Source organism: Camponotus floridanus, unplaced genomic scaffold (genome assembly GCF_003227725.1).
Source record: "Camponotus floridanus strain SB8 unplaced genomic scaffold, Cflo_v7.5 scaffold89, whole genome shotgun sequence".
NCBI lineage: Eukaryota > Metazoa > Arthropoda > Insecta > Hymenoptera > Formicidae > Camponotus > Camponotus floridanus.
This window is the reverse complement of record NW_020229859.1, coordinates 499,297-522,300: the sequence shown is the minus strand read 5'-3', so window position 1 is coordinate 522,300 and position 23,004 is coordinate 499,297. Positions and strand designations below refer to the sequence as shown.

The 23,004-nt window shown below is 35.6% G+C and overlaps 3 protein-coding genes across 8 annotated transcripts in view; all 3 read right to left on the bottom strand.

Moving 5' to 3' along the window:
• Nucleotides 1–9,958, bottom strand: part of LOC105251087 (serine/threonine-protein kinase minibrain) — an 80,695-nt gene extending 70,737 nt beyond the window's left edge. For 3 of the 4 annotated variants that reach the window (XR_003123664.1, XM_025414739.1, XM_025414742.1), the window contains exon 1: nt 8,824–9,958. The gene's annotated coding sequence lies outside the window, so the exon portion shown is untranslated. Of the gene's footprint in view, nt 1–8,520; nt 8,748–8,823 lie in introns of those variants that run through there. The other variant, XM_025414740.1, reaches the window with a different exon arrangement.
• Nucleotides 9,959–13,054: 3,096 nt separating this feature from the next.
• LOC105251083 (serine/arginine repetitive matrix protein 1) lies at nt 13,055–19,083 on the bottom strand. Of its 3 annotated transcripts, none has more exons than XM_011257611.3 (8): nt 18,913–19,082; nt 18,297–18,313; nt 17,701–18,057; nt 16,627–17,280; nt 15,353–16,232; nt 15,117–15,165; nt 14,937–14,966; nt 13,055–14,686 (listed from the first exon to the last, which is right to left on the bottom strand). In XM_011257611.3, the coding sequence occupies exons 3-8, from the start codon at nt 18,021–18,023 to the stop codon at nt 13,764–13,766; spliced, it is 2,859 nt and encodes a 952-aa protein (XP_011255913.1). In that variant the 5' UTR covers nt 18,024–18,057; nt 18,297–18,313; nt 18,913–19,082; the 3' UTR covers nt 13,055–13,763. The 3 variants fall into 3 exon arrangements, with proteins under 3 accessions (XP_011255913.1, XP_011255912.1, XP_011255914.1); XM_011257610.3 differs by having other exon boundaries at nt 18,142–18,313; nt 18,913–19,081; XM_011257612.3 differs by lacking the exon at nt 18,297–18,313 and having other exon boundaries at nt 18,913–19,083.
• A 919-nt stretch (nt 19,084–20,002) lies between these two features.
• Nucleotides 20,003–22,976, bottom strand: LOC105251084 (speckle targeted PIP5K1A-regulated poly(A) polymerase). The gene is made up of 4 exons (XM_011257614.3): nt 22,621–22,976; nt 22,200–22,303; nt 21,776–22,078; nt 20,003–21,701 (listed from the first exon to the last, which is right to left on the bottom strand). The coding sequence occupies exons 1-4, from the start codon at nt 22,878–22,880 to the stop codon at nt 20,200–20,202; spliced, it is 2,169 nt and encodes a 722-aa protein (XP_011255916.1). The 5' UTR covers nt 22,881–22,976; the 3' UTR covers nt 20,003–20,199.
• Between the last annotated feature and the right edge of the window lie 28 nt (nt 22,977–23,004).

Here is a 23,004-nt window from a genome sequence, read left to right as displayed (position 1 = left end):
TTTCATTAAAAAAAATTTTAATTACTTAAAGTTGATGTAATATAACTCTAAAATCTTGGAATTTTATTCTTTTATTTAAAGATCAGTCTTATCATAATTATTTAAAGTATTTTATTTAAAGATCAGTCTTATCATAAATCTTTCTTTTTTCGAATATTTATATTTTCAAAAATTCTCTTTCTCATTTTCTTATTAAATTTCACTTAGAAAATCATATTTAAAATATATCAATTTAGTAACTAAAATTTTTTTGTGCTTACAATTTTTCCATTTTATACCGTAAAAATGTACATACGTATAAATCACAAAAAAACTGTAATAATATATTGCGCACAAGGCAAGTACAATATCGATCTATTCTCGGGCAATAATGTTATTAAACTGCAGCATACAATTATAAAGTATGGAACGTGCGCATATAGTGCCTAGCAACATTGGGAAAATGTATCCATATTCTAAGCTATGCAACTATGTCATGGTTATTGTGTGCATTCACTTTCAGGAATTTCAAGACGTCACCTGTGCACGAAATCTCTGCAGTGAATAAATAATTCGAGAAGCGAGAGTAATTAGGACTCATGTACCGTATCGAGGACGTTTACGGTTGTTTCACGCATGTCCTAAGATGACTGAAGATAAGAGGAAGAGAAAAATTGTCGCGTATTCTTAATTCGCGGGACATCGCTCAAGAGACGTTAATCGATATCGTGGACTTTAAGCCCCGCGATGTTGCAGAGTATCGTCTTATTTATTTATATTTACAAGTGCGCGCGACTGTCGCTCGTTCCTCGCTTCCTCGTTTTCGATGCAAGAAGACAACGGCACTTTATCCTTGACGTGAAAGTCGTTCGCTTTTCTTCCCTCATCCATTGACATTCTCGTCGCGACGTTGGCGACGACATCTCTCCCGTCTCTCTTCTCCTCTCCCCCTCCCCCCGGCCCCCTTTACCCTAGGCTCGTCTAAGACGTCGATATTGAAAACGCGTGACTAATGATTATTGGCCGTGGCGTGTTTAACAGCTGAAACGATACGCTCGATGCATCACGTGACTCCCATCTCTTTCGCTCGCTCCTCTTTGCAGAAAAAAAAAGAAACCTCGACAGATACTACCGCCAAAACGACTCGTGAGAATCGCAAATAAGCGAAGAGAAAAATCCCAAATAAGCGATTAGAAAAATAAATATATATTATATGTATTATATATAATATTTAATTATATATTATATAATTTAATTAAATTTACTTATATATTATATAATTTAATCAAATTGATTTGAAAAATTACAACTATCATATATATCAGCGAGAACTGCTCTATTTATTTTTTATCTATTTATCTATGATATTTGTTATAGATGGTTATCATTATCTATTGACGATAGGCGATGTAGATACTTTAGTTTCAATTTTAAAAATATTTTTGCCAACGTTTCTTATGCGTGTTGATTTATGCATATTGCTTGCAATTAATAATAAATACACACATAATTGCAAATTATATACAAAGTTATTTAAATTATGGTCTTGCTCGTAAAGAGTGTCCCTGCCATATGAAATGCTATAACGCGTAATAATATATATAAATAACACGTATAAATAATTATAAAAGTACACACACACATATATGCACATATGAATTATATCGAAAGATAGCGATCTACGAGTGCACGTGTTGTTCCTTCAGTTAATGAAGCACGTATTACACTAGAACTCGCACGGTCGCTTTAATGCGTTAAAGCGTACGCGGTGAAAATACGAGTGCGTTTTTGCAAAGGGGCGAGAAGCAAAAGAAAAATATGCACGTCCATTGCGACGCAGCGAGTTGCGGTGAATAAAGAAAGGGAAGAAGAAAGAGCCCCGGAGTTGCAATAGTAGCACGGTGGTCGTTGCACCTCTGTTAACCTGGCACTCCTGCCAGAGAAATCGAACTCGAATATACAACATAATTAAATGCTAATTTATTGTTCTAGTTCGAATTTATTGCATCTATCAATTAGTAATTAGAAATTAAAACAGAGATATGGAAATGTACATATAACGAGTTATATATATTTTATTCTTGCAAGTAAAAAAAAGATATTTTTTTTTAATTTGTCCACAGCAAATTAATCCAAAAAAAACTAATATAATTTCATCAATTTTATTAAAATATACTGAGAAGTCTAGATAAAAAATAAATAAAAGATAGATAAAAATATATGAAAATTGTGTATAAAATTATGAGAAAATAAATAAAATTCTCTAGAAAAAGATAAAAAATTCCAGTTGCATAAAGTATCCGTAATTGTACGATCATTAATTCGATGAAATGTAAAAAGACGATATCTTTCGATTGTCGCGCGACGTGCACAATCCGTAATAGCGCCGCGGGGCTAAGAGCAAGTCGACCAATAAGTATCAGCGTGGAACGTGTCGCCTATTATTAGACGCGTCGTTTCCGCGTACGGACACGCGGAGAATCGCGTCACATGTGCACGCGGCCTGACGCGCGAGAAAGCGCCATACGTCGCACACGCGACGACGTGTCGTCGCCGAAGGCAGGGAAGCCCGCGCATCGCATCATCGTATCTCGTCTAAAGCTCCAAGCTTTTCCAACGCTCGCACCTGGACGAAGAACGAAAGGTTGAAAATTCGAGGTGATTTCTTGCAAAATAGCGAGTATGAAATATATCTTTTTTCTAATAAAATTATATATAATATTTATATAATTTATTATATATTATATATAATTATATATAATTTATTACAATTATATATAATATTTTTAATATAATTTTATATATAATTTTCTAAGAGTAATAAAATTATATATAAACCTTGTAAATAAAAATAAATAAAAATATTGTAAGTAAAAATAGATAAAAATGTTGCAAATAAAAATTATTTTTTTATTATTGCATCATTTATATTATTATATCTGTTTCCTCTTGGTAATGTTACTATGCGAAAATTGTACACGTGTTCTCGCTCAGGGAAAAGAATCGTCGCTTGTACAGCGGACATACCTATCGGATGTGTTTGTGCGAGAGATTCATACCGTAATTTTGCCGAAACGGAAATCGACCGGCGCGTCGGAATTTTAAACAGACGTCCTTTCGTCTCGCGTGTATAAGATTTAATTGCAACGACCGTCACAGCAGGCTTGCTTCGCTAAAAGCAGATATGTAAACGCGAATTCGTCCCGCGCGATTCCGCTTATTGTGCATAACTCGAAATTACATCGAATCGCTGTTCATTAATGTCATAATGCAGTGAAAAATGCGCGTGGAATTAACATTCTTTTTTGTACTTGCTTGTACTATGTTTGACCGAGACGTCGAGACTCGGTAGAGGAGAGGGAATCTATTAAAAGGATTGTTATTCGGGATGCACTCTTTGTCCCTCCCTCTCTCTCTCTCTCTCTTTTCAATCAGACGTAGATATTGTCGACGGGAAAGGTCAAATAATTCCTTCGACGACCCTCGAAATATGGACGCGGGCGAAAGGTCAGAATTTTACGAGAATATATTCCTCGCAAGCGCACGTGGTTAAAGGGTAACGGGACAAAAACCGAATCGCGCGTACCAACTAAAATCTCGACCTTAAGTGGGTTTCTCTTAGGTATTTAAGTAGAGACTTAATTCATCGCACATTTAAAGCAAAACATCAATCAAGAATGATGCAAAGTTATTTCAGTTGTGAAAGAAATAAACTGACAACGTAAAGGCAGAAAAATTGATGCAGAGGTGTTTAACACATGTCAAAATATGTATAAATTTTATCGTGTCATGTTTTTCGCGTGGTACGATTTTTGCTTTTTATGATCATTTCCTCGTATTAATTCGAAATAGTGTCATCTTTTACATTATTATAAAATATTATGTATATTTTGAACAGATATAATCTCTCTCAAGATTTTATTTCAAACTTTGAACTCCCTTCCTTGTAAGATTTTTCACTGTATAATATTTCAACTATTTCCTCATTCGATGTTAAATAGAATTTTCTCTTAAAAATCAAAGCATGTGCATAATTTTTTAATTGTTAAAAATTAAAAATAAAGAATTTATACATGCAATTTAATTTTCAGAGATGTGTGCAAATAAATAATAAGACCTCTACCTCTCATTTTTGTCCCATTTAAATTATATAAAGTAAATTTAAACTTTCACCTTAAATTTAACGCAAAAATAATTAATTTCACTGACAAGAAGTGTCTATAATTGAAAATATTTCAACAGCTTTATAAATATAAAATTATTATACGCGCGCTTATAAATTCTTATAATGCATCTAAAAAGTTAAACACAATTTTAAAATGTATTAAATATATCATAAAGCGTAATTTTTCAAGCTTTATATTTTCACACAATCATTGGAATTTCAAAACTTTCTTCTCACGAGGCTCAATAGCACTCGATCGACAATAACCACGACATTGGTAATCGTGCCGGGGCATCCGGCTCGTTTTATCGACGCGACTTCTTTTACTGTGTAAACGAAAGCGTGTTTGCGCCTGATAAATGGAAAAATTCGAAAAAGTCTCGTCACGGGTCGGAATTTAACGCAAGTGTAACTCCGATCTGATAAACGTCATCTGTAACTGACCTACCATCGATATTTCGCACGTGTCTCCTTCGACTTCTCCGGCTTTCGCGACTGCACGAGTCGAAATCGCCGAAAAATATAATCGAATTCGTGGAATCTTACGATTGTACGTGTGCTTCTCGAGAGCGATGAATCAATTAGGGTACACATTGCAGCGATAAGAAAGATCGTCAACGCTGATTAAGCAGACGTTGAAATGCGTCGGAAAAAAATTGCTTGATTGACCTCTAAGTCAGCGCGATTTTTTTTTAATTCGGGCTGTACATCTTCTGCAAAGTATCCCCGTATCTATATCTTCATATTGCGTTACAACGATCTTATCGAGTGATTTTTTTCATTAAACTTTGTACAACATAATCGCCGATTTAAGATACAGTCTGCGCTTCGTTAAATAATTAAATCATGTAAAAAGAGACATTGATAAAACTAAATGTTTTATATATTTTTATTAAAAAAAAAAAAAAAAAATATATATATATATATATAAATGTACATTTCCAGCAATAAAATCGTGTCGTTTTATCAAAGGCAAATCAAGTTGTTGAAAGTTACATTTTATCAATATTTTATTTTCAAAAGCACGATTTTTACGTTGAAGGTAGCTTTATTTATTTGAATAGCGATATAAATTTATTTTTCAAAAAAAGGAAAAAAAAATGGAACCACACGATCTTTGCGCCGACGCGATATCTGCGCGAAAAAGTAGATTCGTTCCAACGGTAATTAGTTTATAACTGGAATTAAGAAGACAATGCAGTGCATTCCGAATCCGAGAAATTACACTCGGAGGAACGGATGGAGAAGACGTACAGAAACAAAATCACATTAATCGATACGAACGGAACGGCATAGAGAGAGAGAGAGAGAGAGCCGTATTCTTGTTTTAAAGTGCAGACATACGCGTCGTGACTCAACATGTTTCAGAGAACAGCATTGTTAGCGTCGACGCGTCGAAAGTCATACCGAATCAATAAAGTGGATCTCTGCACGATGAGTGCAACCGCGACGTAGGTGGCTTCCTCGAGGCGAATCTCCCGAGGAGAAGATCCTCGATTAAAAAATAAAAAGAAAAAAAAATCGGCGGCAGCCGTAATTTACGAAGTGGTCCTCTGGCGCGAGATCGTAATCGCGGATGTGTCGTTGTTCGCGGGCAATTTATTGATTCGAGGCACGTAATTTAATATCAAACTGATAATGACATCGCCGCGTCGAAATTAGGATCTTATTTCGCAAAGCTACGCACGTACACGTGAATCGAGCAGATTGATGCTTGAAAACACAATCGATGAAGCTATTGTACAAAGATGGAATACACTTGCGCATTTTCATGCAATCATGCATATATATAAATTGCAGTCAATTACAATTAGTTTACGATTGAGAAAATTATGAATGAGGGCAGAATTACGTAACTGCCCCATTTCATCGTAATTATAAAACAATTTTTAATAATATATTAATAAAGAATTTTATATTGATAAGAAATTAATATATAAGAAAAGTAATAATATATAATAAGGAATAATATATTAATAATATATATTAATAAGGAATTAATATACAAAAAAAAATAACATTGTACTTATAAAACAATTATTAATAATATTATTAATAAAAAATTTTAGATTAATAAAAATTAATCTAAAATTTTTAATATATAAATAAAGTAATAATGTATAATAAGGAATAATATATCAATAATATATATTAATAAGGAATTAATATACAGAAAATAATATATAAATATAGAAAAATAATACATAAAAAAATTTAATATGTGCAAAAAGATTACCTAACAGAGGAATCGCGTAAAACTGGCATATCTTCGAGGTCTGCGAAATGCAAAAAATCATTTGCGTATTACCGGGAATAATTACGAAAAGAAAAAAAGAGTTACACTCGTAATCCGCAAATCCATTATTAGTCTTTTTTTTTACTTCTCGAGGCTTTAATTTAGGTGTGAAAGAAAAAAAAAGGAGCAAACACACGTCTCGATTGACTCGAGATAAGGTATATTTAGATAAATGTGTTGTATCTCTTCTTGGAATCGGTCTGTATCAATTTTCGGGGGGAAGTCGACGCGTTAACTTCGAGATATCGAATCGCGCTCCCTCTCCTCGTCGGTTTTTCCCGCCTTCGGTTTATTACTTTTTCGGACGACACGCGCAATAACACGATTGCGCGATAATGCGAAACACGCGATGCAACGACGCGGACTTATTACGCGGTTCTTTTCCCACGTAATGTCACCATTTGTAGAAATTTTTGCAGTAAGAAAAGAAATTTTGACAGCATGTTTACGATATCTGGCGATAAAAAAAATATCGTCTTATCTCTAAATCTTTTGTGCGTGTATATGTGTTCGTATAAGAATTTTATCGCATCATAATGAGTATTAAAATTCCAGGGAAAACATTAGGAAATATATATGCATGGAAATTACATTTTTAAAATGTCTCCAAATATTATGTTATCGAATTATTGTGTGTGCCGTACATTTCTCATCGTATAAATATTCACTTTTCGTTTATATCTTATCGTTTTTTTTTATCAGATATTTAACGTTTGGTTTTTCCTCCTTATATTTTCCAAATTTCACTAATACATTTTCTATCTAGGATTATTAATTGTAAGCTATTTTCGATCAAAAACGTTTGATATCTATGTCATGATTCAGAATTCAATCTGACAGTTTGATATCTACAAGTATCTGATATGTGAATAAGATTGACAGATAAAATAACGATATAAAATCAATCGGTAAAATATGTCGGTTCAAATGATTTAACCACAAGACAATCCCGATGCATAAATATGCAGAAAGCGAGATCTAATGACTTTAGGAATGACTTAGTCCAGGAAGTGTTACGACGTTAACGAATCTTAATGTGCACACTCGTTTATTTTCAGGTTTTGTTCCTCGAAACTCCTTACAACTGTAAATACGACGGCAACACTGGTCGTAAACCTACCACTTGCAGTTTAATAACACGATTGCGCGATAATATGAAACGCGCGGTGACGCAAGGACGGACATATTCCTGTATTAAAGACGTATTAATATAAGATTAATTTTGTCACATCGATTTTGTGCATTCGAATCAAATTTCGAACTTTTTTTTTTGAAGATATTTTTACCTTCTCCGAAAAATAATTGTAATTAAAAGAATAAAATTAATTGCAAAATTATGTTTTGCAAAAAACTCGTCTCTCGAAAACGAAAATTTTCTCTAGTCACACTGCACCAAAAATAGCCACAGAATGCTCTCTAAAATCATTGATCAAGACTCTCTTTAATCAAGAGATACGAAGAAAGTAAATATAATTTTAGAAATTAAAATATATATCAATTTAAGTGATAATAAAAATATATAGATAGTATGTTATTTATAATTTTATTGCGATTGCATGTCAATAAACTTGCGACAGATGGAATAATTACACTGCAAATGCGTGAATATTTCATATGCCATACTATTCACTTTCTCATTTCTTTTTTAATGACGTGCAATCGTGTACATTTTAGATGTAATGAAGAATCGAATAAATGACACGCATTAAAAAGACTGGAAGAAATATTTAAAAGATTATGCAATTAAATAACACAATCAAACTACGTTAATTTTAATATGTATATATAATATTTTAATAATAATATTTTAATATTAATAATTTAATATATATATAATATATAATAATTAAATCCGCTTAACTCAATTTTTTCCTCCAGTCTATTAAAGAATAGAAAAATGTAAGAAATATTATCGATATATCGAGCGAATCAAGACACATTACTCCGGCAGAGAGAGAAAGAGAGAGCGCAATCGACGAAAAAAAAGAAAAAAAATAGAAGTCGGAGTCCCCCTCCCTCGAGGCGCTTAAACAGCTGTTCGGCAGCGGCGCGGCAACAGAGAGGCAGCGTTAATACTTACGACGAGCTTTGAGGTTAGGTCCGTCGTCGTGGAAGGATTCGCGGATCGGACGAGGGCGCACCTCGCTGAAAACGCATCTCTTCGCGTGCAACGAGCCTCCGCGCATTTCGAAACCGGGGGGCACGCTCGAGCGGGAGACAAACGCGGACGAACGCACGCTTACAACGCACACGTAAACAATGCGCGACGCGACGACACGCGCTCGCCTTTCGACCGTTCGATCGACTGGCGCGACGCGAGCGGTCGAATCTAACCTTAAAAAAAACTCGGACGATGAGAGCAGAAAGAATCGATGTTGCGTACCTTGGACGCGGCTCCTCTCTCTCTCGCACAGGCGGGAACGCGTTTTTCCCTCTTCGATCCTCCCCTCGGACGATCCCGACGACACCGTGGAACAGGAGACGAGGTACCAGACGGGGGTAGAATCTCGAGGAGGAGAAAAACACTCGGCGCACGACGACGAGGAAGAAAACCCGCACTACCGGGCGCACTCAATCATACAGATATGTGTATGTATGCGTGTGTGGGTGTGTTACATACGCGGCACACACATCACGTACGTTTCACAGATTTAACAGTCGCGCACTTCACTTCACAGAACGTGGGGGGAGGGGGGAATGAAAACTGAATATATATATATATATATGTATATCTCTCCGAGATGTGCACTGGCGGGAGGAGAATCACCTTATCGCCGAGCTGTCAACGCGCGCTGATTCGCGCGCCAACTTTTCGAGCGCGAAAACGACGCGACGCGGCTTCGCTCGCGAACGCACGGAACGACTCCCTCGCTCGTCGCCGAAAAGCAAGTCGAGCTGCCGCGAAGAACAGTCGCGTTTGACAGCCGAGCGGAGTCGGGGATCTGACAGTTGGAGAGCGCGCGCGTTGTCCGGTCTTTCAGGTTATGGTCGTCGGCGTCACCGCGTGCAGCGCGAAATCCCACGATGGCTCGCCGATCGCCTGGCCGTACTCGGCGATGATTTTCACGATTTTTCGACGCGACGCGAAAATGGAAATTCTCCTCCTCCTCTTCCTCCAAGTGGAGACTGAGGGGGTCCCCGGACCCCACGGGACCGACCGGGCGCCTTAAGGACGCGCCCCGATCTTCCGGCGTTCTTCCTCGACCTCGATCACGAGGCGCCCGCCGCCTCCGTCGACGCCGGCGCTGCCGCCAGACGGATGGGGGAGGGGGAGAGGCGACGGAGGAGAAGAGCGCGGTGCGGACGTGTACTACCGGCTGACACCCCCCGCTTGAGCGTCGCAATGAACTCGCCCAGTGTACGTAGGGTCAAAAGCACCGCGGCAAAATAATAACAGAACGCAGTCGCCGCCGCCGCTGTCGCCGCCAACGACGTGCGAGCTCGGCGGTAATCGCCGCCGCCGTCGTCGTTGTCACCGTCGTTGTTGCCGTCACACGAGCGCGACCTTCCTCTCTCTCCACCACCACCAGCAGCAGCAGCCGAAACTAGCCGTAACCGGCGACGGCGTCGCGCGAGAAACGAGACAACGTCGACGAGACTGCACGATAACAATGTTGTTGTTGTCGTCGTCGTCGTTGCTGTCGCGCTACGGTAGCAGCGCGACGGATGCTGCCGTTAATAACAACGTCGCTGATGTATTTGTTATTGTTTTTGATGCTCACGGGATTTTTGCGGCCGCCCGAGACGCTCCTCCCGGGATCGTCGTCGTCCTTGCTGTCGCTCTTCTTCTCGTCGACGACGTTACTGTTGACGGTGACGGTGGTGGTTGTTCGCGGCCGCGGGTTTTGGCGGGTTTCCACGGGCGACGAGCGCGCACACCACTGGCACACACCGCGGCCGCCGTGCATTCACCTCGTCCTCGCAGCACGCGCCGCCGCCGCCGCTGCTGCCGTCGCCGTCGCCACCGCCGCCGACACGCACCGACGAGCGCTCCTCCTCGCCAGCTCGCGTCGCAGCCGTGATCGGCCTCCACGAGGTCCCCCGCGGACGCCTCGTAGGAGCTGCACCGGGTTGAGATTGTTGTCGCCGCCGCTGCCCCTGCTGCCGCTGCCGATGCCTCTACCACTGCTGCTGCTGCTGCTGCTGTTGCTGTGCCGCCACGCCACACTGAGACACACGAGACGAGGTCGTTCGACGCACCACTGTTTCGCGGACGCGCACGAATGAGCACCGATCACGACGAGCCCGCGACGAGCGCGACGCGTAACGCGCGACGTTCTCGCAGCACACACGAGAATCGTACAACGTCCTAACCGCGGGGACACCGCATCGCTTTCACGGGCGAACATGGAGCTGGATCCATGCCGAATGCTTGGCGAATCGGCCGGCAGGCGGCGCACTCGGGCGCCACCGTCGTGACGGAGAGAGAGAGATAGCGCGCGCATATCTCGGCACAGCCTTCGAGTACCGCGCCGTCGCGCGACCCGCCGCAGGTCTGCCAACGCGATACCGCGCCGCTTGACAACAGCGAATGCGCCCGACTCCCGCCAGATGGCGCCCCGCGCGCGGTGCGCGCACCGCCGGCCCTACGCGTCGCGTCGCCCCCGCAATACCTAGGGTGATTTCGAATCGATATCCGGTGAACGAATTAAACGTCGATATCGAGCGAATTGAGATGCCGGACGCGTTTTAATTTACGAGTAGAAAAACCAAATTAATCGTTATTAATATTACGTTATAAATTACGAGTAGAGAAAGCAAATTAATTATTTGATATAAAGCTCAACTTTAAAAAAAATAAAATTGTCACGCTTTGGTTCGTGTATAAAAAAATCGACAGACATTTCGGCAATTGCATTTTAATTTTCGAGCTTCTCTGTATCTCTCTTTCTGACTTTGCGAAAAATGTAATCGCGAGGCAAGTATGCATAATTTCGCGTTGATTGCTAGAAGACTAAGAAAATCGCGATTTTTCGGGAAGAAAATACTTATCTTGAAAAGAGCTGTTAATTAAAGATGAGTCGTTAATCGTATTCGTAATAGAAAATAGATTTGGGATACAGTGATTTATTCTTCCATTTCTGCTGAAGTCATTAGGAATTACACGCGATGATAAGGCATTTACATCCGAACAAGGCTGACAAGGGAATTATTTGCCAGCAATCTTTGATCGATGAACTGGACGGTTCATAAACGCAAATCGCGTTAAATTGTAATATAAATTGTTCGCCGGAGCAATCGACAATTGCGTATCTGAAAATTAAAACAAAACAATTTAAGTATATTATTTAAGTATATTATTTAATTTAAGTATATTATTTAAGTATATTATTTAATTTTGAAAAGGCGCATTAACAATTTATATCAAGTTTAAAAGTATCAAACCATTTTTTTCAAAATATTGACGGATATACACAATTAAATAATCACTAAATTGTAAAAATGGTTTTTTTTATTGTATCATATACAGATATACAGATCAATTAATTGTATTGATCTATTATGTACTTCTATGTGCACGTTTATATATTTATTCTAAAGTAATCGGTATAGTATATGATTTATGTATATAAATATGTACACTTAAAGTAAATAAATTAAAGTAAATAAATAAAAATAAATAAAATGTGTTTCATATATATATCATATAAAAATATCACTAAACTAGTACAAAAAAAAAACAATTAAGAAGGAAAAATCACAAATCTGTAATATCTGTTATATCTATATAACAAATTTATTATAAATTATGAAAATAAATGACTTTGCTCTTAGTAAAATAATCTTTTAAAGGCACACATAATTATAATTAGAGGAAAAATGGATAAAAAAATAGATAGCCTCACTCTTGTAAAAGTATTATTACTTATTTAAATCAACTATTAAATTTGAAAAGCTTTACGTGTGCACAGAACAATTTGGTACATCATAGAAAGTATATTTAAAATATGAGAAAATATATATGTATATACATACATAAATTTTGCTCACTTTTTTCAACACATTGTCATCACAATTTAAATACTTATTGAAATAAATACAAATTTCGATATTACTTAGTGTCAACGAAACTATATAATAGAAAATCATACATTGTTAAGTGATATACATTGAAGATATATACATTGTTAAGTGATGGAAAACTTTATTAACAAGTGCACGCATACTTATAATGCATGACAGGTAAACATAATTATTATATTATTATTCTTGAGGTGAGATGGCACTCGATAAACTGTTTTCTTTATAAAAATCATATGTATAACGAAGAATAAATCAGATATGGCATGTATATAGTTCTGAATTAGTTTACAATAATAAAAGTCTTAATAAAATGAGATACGCTATTTAAAAATAAATTTGTTTATATAAATCCGTAAACATATATATTTTTCTCTTTTCTGATATATTTCTTCATATATATATATATATATATATATATATATATATATATATCTCTTTGCATAACATTTTCCGCATAACTATTCTACAATGATATTTCTATAACCATGAGAACAGATGGTCAATGAAATATCCAATCTTTAACAAGAAATAATAATGACCTATGATAAAAGGAATTCTAAAAAAAAATTATTTTCACAAAAAAATTCATGTATACTTTTTTGCAAATTCCATAATACATTCCATCCATAATCTTTATTGTTTCTGCTGTAAATCTTCATTACATTAGCGTTATTATGTATCATACGTTTTCTGTGTGTGTGTATTTATAAGGTTCATATATTGTTCTACTAATTGTATGTACTTTTTCTTTTATTAAATTGTCATATTTTTATCGCCAGTTATGCATATATAAATCTACAATAAAAGTGATAATAATCAAACAGTATTAATCATTGCGTAGTATGCAATGTTACAAATATTATAATACATATTACAATATTACATATAATATTATTCTGATTGTGACAAGTCTTGCAATGTGAAAAAGGAGATAATGATGTGGTTTTTTTTTCCAAACACTGTTCCATTATTTTTTTCCATTATTGGCGCGATTTGCACAATCCTTTAGTTAAACACATTTATGTAGAAATATTTGAGCATATATTTATATAATCCTCTTCATTCGGAACTCATTATGAATTCATGTTTAAAAATTCATCTCCCTTCACTTTTTTGATATCAATTAAATTTCATGTACATAACATCACAGAATAACAATTTATGTGTGGTTTTTATGATCATGTTTAATATAATATTCCTTGTAACTTTCAATATATACATATATACGTTAACATGAAAGTCATTAAAGTTATCATTACTGACATGATATTCTATTCGATGTATGTGTAATTAATAGTTTTAAAACTTGCCCCGAAAGTTTCCGCGATTTCGATACGATCTTCCTCCCTTTCCTCTCAAAATGTGACCTTTGCCTCTCAAAATCTTTTCCCTTCCATGCCAATCGTGTTCTCTTTGGAATGTATGGTCATCCACTAATTCATCGTCGGATTCTTCCAATTCCATTGGACTTTCTCCGCGGCTATGATCACTCCTCCTGTCATGGTAATCGTCGCGTTCCATAGAACGTCTATGATAATCTGGCGAATATCTGCTATGATTATAATGATCACGTGCTGCAATATGAGTGGAGAATTCATCTCTATTTCTAACAGGAGATTCTAATCTTAAGTTTCTAGATCCATGATCTACAGATTCTACATGATGTTCATGCTCGTCGGTGGATCTTCTAGAAGGAGATGTTTGTCTGTTCCAAAAACGTCTCTGCGAAGAATTATTTAAACTCCATCTGAGATCGTCGACGTTACGAAAACTGGAAGCATGCTCATACGGTTCCCGTATCCCGCTCCGATCAAGACGTTCCATTATCGGTCGCTTGTCTTCCTTTATTGGCGACTGGAGATCGATTAATAGCTGTGTAGGCGAATATACCTGTGTTGCAACGTCAACCATGGTGACATATACTTGCACGCCCTTCGTTTCCGTTTCTAATTCATCTGTTTGACAGATCTTCTGATGCATCTGAGTTGTCGATTTTGGAATCGGTATCGGCTGTTCCTCTTTGTTGCTCTCTTCCCAAAATATCTTGGTTTTGCCTTTCTGAAGAAGTATCGAATTCGATGTATGATCCTCGGCGTCATTTTTCGTATCACCTTCTTCATTGCGATCATAGAAAAATCTGCCCTTCATCTTTAAACGTGGATCCTCAAGTGGAAGCTGGCACAGCGCTTGTTCGCAATGCCGCATTATTTCAGGCTTGAATCCTATTAGTGAAAAGAAAACAGATTCACGTAGAATCAACAGCCGAAGGATGTGCATGCCGTAATGCTTATAAAGATACGCATGTCATGCTTCTTGTAATCTTCACGCACATTAATCATACAATAGGGCACACAAATGTCTTTATACAAAAGAGTACACTTTGATTATATATTAAATAGATACATCGCGCAACTTTCACATACATGAAGCGCGCGATTATAAACACTTTATTAAAAATGTCATGATTCTTACCTGGATATAGCACCGGTATATTAGATGGATCTAGAGGATGTGATAAAAAATATAAAAAATTAATATTATTTGACAAATTACATCAAATACTTTTTATGATTGATTAAAAAATGAACTGTATATAAAGTTCTTCTATAAATTTGTCAATGAAACACGAAACAAGTAAAAACATACTCGCACCTTTGGCTGAAACAGACGCTTCCAGTAGACTGGATAAGCTGGTTTTTTGCTGTAAGATCAAGTCATAAAAAAAAGGTTAATCTATTTTCTGCATGTTATTCATTTGTAATTGAAATAACGCTCCATACGATGAATCAAAATAAATTAATATCCACTAATTTCGATGTAGCGATAAACGCTTCCTCGAATTTAAAACAAGATAAAAAGTATTCATCGTAATTATGTATTAAAATTACTTTTGGTTTGGAGATGACCGGTGGTTCGGGTGTTTTCATTCGTTCCTCGTGCGGAGCATGAAATTCAGTGTACGATGTTGCTGATCCACGTTCCGCGTAATTCTGTGACGACGTGGACGGTGCAGTCGAATGATTCGAAGATTTGCTCGAAGATTCAAATTGACGAATCGGCGATCGTTGAACAGAGGTCATAGTGTGCGACGGATTATATGATATTTGTGTATGATCCATCACCGGTGCGGGCACAGGTTGTGGCGACGGTACCGGCGTAGGGAGCAAGGCTGGACAGATGGTCGATGGCGGGGGTGGTGGTTGAATAGGAGGGGCGACATTCGACTGATTATACATGACGGGACCGGAGGAATATTCGGCTGGAGGTAGGATGTGCGATGGCATGGGCAGTGGCGGTGGCATGGGTTCGAAATTCATTGACGGTACACCCGGCATGGATTCGAAATTCACAAACGGCGGTCCACTCGGGATAGGTAACATAGATGATGACGGCAAAGGCGGTGCAAGTGGACCTGGTTGGTGCATGTACGTCGAAGGCGCTACAGATGGTGGTGGTGGTGGTGGCGGTGGTCGAGGTTCCGTTTCTTGTTGATACACAGGTGGATTGAGCAGCGGTGCAATTCCTTCCATTGTTGCGGGTGGTACATATCCACTGCTGTTCACACCGGTCGGCATCATTGCTTCGTTTCTCAATTGTCTTGCCAGTTCGTTAATGAAGGGCGACCGCTTCCTCGTGCGCTTCTCCACAGATCTGCTGCGCGTGCGACTTCGGCGACGAGGGCTGTATCGTCTGCTTGTGGGCGAGCGGCTCGAGCGTCTTCTACGTTCCATACTGCGGCTCCTCCGATCGTGAGATCGACTTCTTCGGCTTAACAATTTAAAGTAGTTACAATTGCGATGTGTTAAGATAAAATTACTAAGATACAGTCTCTATTACATTAGTAGATATATATGTCTGTATACATATTTCTACATACATTACAATAAGAATATAAAACGTTTAATGCAAAATGCTTGTACAGCTCTCTCTCTATCACATAAATAGTAATAAACATATTTGTATAAAATGGCTCTTATAGTACACACAGGTACACGCACGCATACATACGCGGAACATACACACGTAGCGTAAAAAAGAATGATTATTTTTAAATTAATATGGATTGTGATTGATGGATTTTTCTAAATTTCTCTTTCTTAAATAAATAAGAAATCGAAAGTCTGAGAATTATATAATAAAAATTACGAATTATTTTTCTTACCGTTCATGTATCCATTCGGCGCGTCTTCTTCGCGATCGTTCAGCGCTCCACCTTCTATCTGCGCTGGATCGTCGTTCCCCGCTAAGTCGTCTAGGACTCCTTCGACGATCTGGACTTAACATGGGACTTCTTCGGTCGGAGAAATATCGTGGTGAATTTTTTCGTCTGCCTGGACTGTATCGATGAGGACTTCTATGTCTCTCCGCGCTTGTTCTGAAAGGACTCCTACGACGTTCCGGACTAGCTACAAAAGGACTCCTTCGTCGATGAGGACTCGATCGAAGTCTATCGGGAGTTCTGCGTCGTACCGGACTCGATCTGGAATAACGATCGAACGATTTGCTCCTGCGATGTTCTCTGCTTCGTTGCGCTTCGCGCTGCGCTCGTTCCCTATTTTGTTCCTCCGTGATGCTCTGAATGGCTTCAGTTTCCGTACCAGGTGGGACTACATTGTCCGAATCAAGCAAATGCTTAATCGCCTTCTCCTTTTCGGCAAGAAGTTTACTTTCAGTATCTCTCTTCGTTCGCATCTTGTCCCGTTCGATATCCTTCGTGCTTTTCAAAGGGTCTCGACGAATTTCCTCGCGTTTCTTCTCTTCTCTCTTCGGCTTTACACGGCTGTAAGATCCTTTAGGCTCAGGACGGTGGCGTTCCCTATAATTACTCTTACCATCATTTGTTTGCCAAAGAAATAATTATATATATATAACTATTATAACTATTATAAGTTTTCTTATTACATGTAATAAATACAGCAAAATATACAAATTGTCTGATAATATAGTTTTGTAACTTATAATTAAATTGCTAAAATTAGAGTGTAATACATCTTCTATAATATAAATTAATGTAATTAGAATGTAATTTATCTTCTATAATATAAATTAATGTGATTAATTCAAATAAAAAAAAAAGATCACAATTAATTATAATTCTTTTGTAATAACTGGACTTGTACATAAAAACATTTTGTACAAAAACACTGTATATGTATATGTATGTGTATGTGTATGTATGTGTACACACACACACACATACAACATAAGAATCATTTATATACACTAAAGACACTACCTAGAGGATCGTCTCTCTTTTCGTTCCATCGCATTTGTTTTGTCTTGCTCATTTTCGCGATTTCTCTCTTCATCTCCTTCCCATGCATCTACGACGTCCAATCCTTGCATAAAGTCTTCGTCATCAAGGAATTCTTGTAGTTCTTCATCTGGTATCTCCTTAAGACCCTGGATTGCACGTTGCACATCGTCATTGGTATTTTTCAACGAGGAATCCTTGAGTAGCTCATGAGGTTGCTTTATATGTATCTTGGCAGTAGGCTTCACGTCTTCTTGCTTTATCTCCACTTGACTGTCATCTTCTTTATCATTTGTATCGGTCATGTTGCTCACCAACTTATACGATTACTTCAATAATCTGAAGTAATCAATGTAGAATATTATTTTAATTATATCAACTTTTAAAATTTGCACAAAACTTAATTACTCCGCTTGTATTTACATTGTTACCACATTTGCTTCAATTCAATTCTTATAGGAAAGGTGATATAACATGCTCGAGCAAGTAGTTAGACGCAATTAGTTGGTTTGTGCTATTTTTTTAATTATATGGCTAGAGTTTATCGCATGTAATATCATATTCTATAATCTCTATACCTTATTCTTGAGTATGTCTGTAACATAACAAAGTTATTCAACATGTTCATTAAGATTCAATATAACACTGCAATTTTTAACAATTAGAAATACCTGTTTTTGCCAAATTCTATAACATTGATAAGTAACTGACAATGTAATAATTCAATTTGCATAAAATGTTCAATATAAATATACCTAATTGATTCAATCTAAGAAATGAAACAATAACTTTCTTAAATTAAATTTTGATTAACTTGATTTTAATTTATCAAATTACCTGCATTCTTTTAACAGAGATAAAATTATTTTTTATTACTTGACATATATATATAGGGAGAGAAATTAAATTAGAAATAAATGACAAATAATGTATGCAGTTGGAAATTTTGCTGCAGATAATTCTTGACTTAATTAGGCCGATTAAGTTAATCGGAATTTAGTCGAAGGCTTAAGATTCGGGGTTTTCTGTTTTGTCTCCGATGTGTAATCGTGAAAAAAATGTTGGGAAAAGAGATTGCAATATTATTGCAAAACTTTCGCATAAATGCACGTATCAATTATCGAACGATCGCTAAAAAGATAAAGATGCAGTCTTGCTTCAATATAAAGTGTGAATGCACGATTAAAACAATACCCTTAATGCGAAGAATGCACGCGAGTCCCGATGAAAAAGTCCTCTCTTTCTCTCTAATCCACCATATTGTTCATCTAACCTAACCCAACTTTCCTGATTAGATCTTAAATATCCTGTACGAGATTTCACTCGTCATCGTATATATATTTATGCAATTTTATAGAGATTATTTTTGCTGTTACACCTTACATTTATTAATAACGATAAATGCGCATTGTAACTTCCGTATTATTTTTTTTTTATAAACCGTTACCAATTTTACACAGAGTTATATTCAACAATCTCTTTATTAATAGGGCTGTTCTTTTTAGGTGAATTAGAACGGAATAGAATGAGACAAATATATATATATTTAAAAGTGTGAAAGAATGAAAGGAAAAGAAAAATGATGTGCAAAAAATTCTACTAAAAAGAACAAACCTAATGTCTCGTATTTCGTACTGGAATGAAATGAACAGAACTGAATCCGAAGCGATATTGGATATATATATGTAAAAAGAAATATCTACATATATATATATATATAATATATATATATTTTTTAACTTCGTTATTTAATTTCTTGCATTTAAAATGACATAGTTAAGATTAGACATGTGTAAGATATTGAAGAAAAAAAATTGTTATACATATAATACATATAAGTAAAATATATATAATTATTACAATTACTCTGAACTAATGAGCTTTAGTGCATATTTTCTTATAATCTAAAAAAATAGAATACAAAATGTATCGAAAAATAAATTAAAAAATTTTAAATATACTGTCTAGTAAAATCTATACCTATCCTTCATTATAAAAAAGTAAAATCTGTACCTATCCTTCATTATAAAATACAAACATTTTATACTTGTAAAAAATTGTATTTATTTAATATTTAATTTGATTATGCTGAATTATAGTTCGCATATTATATATGAAATTCATTAATCACATATATATTCAATAAATATAATTATATATTAATAATATGAATATCGGAAAAAGAAAATTTAAATCTTTTTATATTTTCTATCTTAAAATCACATTCTTTTAAATTTATACATTTTCTTGAAAAATATATATATATATGTATCCTAAATGGGCAACATATATTTGAACCTAATATTACCTAATATTAGAATATTACCTAATATTAGAAGAACCTAATATTAGAAATTAATGACTTCTAATGTTATTACAAATTAAATTACATTGATGAAATTATATAAAATATTGTTAATCTTTGGTCCATACATGCTAAAATGTGTATGTGATATATACACATACATATGCACAGGACCATCACGGTTTCTTGTAGTACAGTAATTGGCTGTAAGTCTTTTTAAATTGTAACATATGTAACAATGTTTTCTCTATTATTTTTGGTATCCAACTGTTTACAAAGCATTCAAATTGTCGAAAGATGTGATTCTGACTATCCTCATCGTTTAAGATTATAATTACTGCTACAGGATTATCCGCCTTTTCTAATGTACATATAAAATCTAGCTTGATGTTATTCGTCTCATCGTCCAATTGTTCCATTACCTTGTCTGACATAATAGCTTCTTTCTCCAATAGACTTAATTGAACGTCCAATAGAGTTCTATTATTTTTCTTTCTGTTATACCATACACATTTATTGCCTGTGCAATGAAACGTTATTTTCTGATGACTCCTAGTATGTACATCGGATAATACTTCAACTTTTTGTTGTTTCGCTTCTTGATCAAGGAGTACCTCGACTTGTAATTTAAAGATCATTTCGAAGATATCTCTTATTAAATTAAAAATCATGAAATACCAATTATCTTTTTTATACTGTTCTTTGTTAGAAATATCTGTACGTGTTTCAAAGTCACTTGGTAATCCAGCATGAAGGAAACGACCAGCCCGTATCGTACTTTTAAATTTCTTTTTTCTTTTTTTCGTCGATATTAATTGAGGAGGTACTGTACTAAATAATATTTTCAATAAATTTTCGTAATTATTTACTTTAGCGGCTGCACAAATTTCGGCGCTAAATACGCAATAATGTTGGAACGCTATTAATGCACGGTCCGATGTAATTGCTGCTGTATTCTGATTAAGTTCAATTGGATCTTGAAGGCATAATGGTTTGTGAACATCTAATTTCTTGGCACTATTCTCCATGATGCAAGTTTTGTATCTGTCCATATAATCAGGTAACTTGTCTATTTGCGTAAAGTCAGCTGCTAAATATGTTTTTCCGTCCAACAAACATATCACACATGAATTAAAGTGAAACGTGGCATAAAAAGAGAAGAAATTGTGAAATAATTCTGCAATACTACTGCTGTTGCTGATAGGCGGTAATACGGTATTCTCATTAAAATTTACTTGCCATCCGTACATAATGTGCGGAACACATGTTTTTTGAAGATCTAGTAAAGATGGAAGAAGACCGACTGATTCTTGTTGAAGATAAAAGATAATCAGACATATTAATCCATAACTAGAAATTCTTCCAATACCGGAAACTCCAAAATGCCTCGCCCAATACTTGATGAGCAGCATTAGTGGTCGTAATCGAGGATCATGCGATGCACAATAATGTAGGAAATTACTTTTATAAATACCTAGACTATTCTTGAAAGAGATATCGCAAGAGACATTAGTCGGTATGTAACGAAATTTTATAATAGGCGTTTTTGCTTTAGGGATCGATATTATATTGGAAAAAACAGACTTCATGCTATACATAATTCTCCTTACTCTTTTGAATATTGTTAGTGTTAGCATATATGGTGGAATATCTGGTTTATGACAAGCCGGTGGTAAACCTTCAACAAAATAGAAATGTTATTTAAATATGTATAACGATATTGCGATACAATAGTAAAATAATATCTCTTACCAATTTCACCAACGTACATATAAATATCCAAATCACTCTCTTTAAAACTCAAACCAGCTACTGTCGAACCAAATTTATATGTTTGACACTCTGGAAAGATTGGTCTAAATATCTCATTCAAGTGAGTGCAAATGACATCGTATCGTGTTTTTAATTCAAATTCAGTAAGCTGTATTGTATTCAAAAGCGCTGTTAATTGGCCATCAAATGTTATTTCAGTTTCAATAAAACCTTTTATACGATCATAACCTATTGGATCTTCTTCTTCCTCAGTTTTATTTTGTATATTATTAGCTTTTTTTTCTAATGAAACAATAAACAAACTTGTATTACATGAGAGAAATAGGAATAGTAAATATATTTATTTAAAAAAAAATTTGTAGTATATAATTATAGAGTAGTATATAATTATAGAGCTAAGTACCTCTGTTAAATCCAGCATTTTCTCTATTTTTCTTAATTCTTCTCAGACATAATTTTTCATTTGGAAACCAATTTGACTTGCTCATTAAAAGATTAACAGGTGCACTGCAAATTACAAAGCAATATAAATAAAATATTTTATAATATAAGACAATGACTTAAAGATTTGTATCTAAATACTTTTAAATATTAACAGAATTTTATTTTTTTTCTAAATTTGGATTGTATAAATCATAATGTAACCTGATACATTACAGCATATCATTTTTACCAAATTTTAAGGAAAAAAGAAATAACACTCTAATAAAATTCTTAATATATTTAAAACTGTAATGTAAATCATTGTGCATATGCTAGAAAATTAATTATAACTAACTACAATTATAATTTTATTTCTTTTAGTTCTTCATTATAAATATTACCTATCATAATATTCAATCCATAGAGAATTCCGTCCAAAACGATCCCTTTTAACTGCACCAAACTGGCGAAGGAATTTCGCTAAATCCTCTCGCGATATAGTTTTTGGTAAAGGAGCAATACAAAGTGATCTTCCTGGTAAATAATACTGATCTTCTTCTCGAAACTTATTCTCGTGCGATTTCACTTCAAGACGATTTGAACTTGTAGCAACTTGATTATTTGCATAGTTAACAGGTTCAGCAGATGGTTTAGAAGTCATTATTAAATGCACAATATATGCAGTTGTTTAAATAATTGCTAATTTATCTCCCTCTTTTTTACTCTTGCAAAATATTTTTTGCTGATATTTCAGTTATTTAATAGTAAAAATAATATGTAAAAAT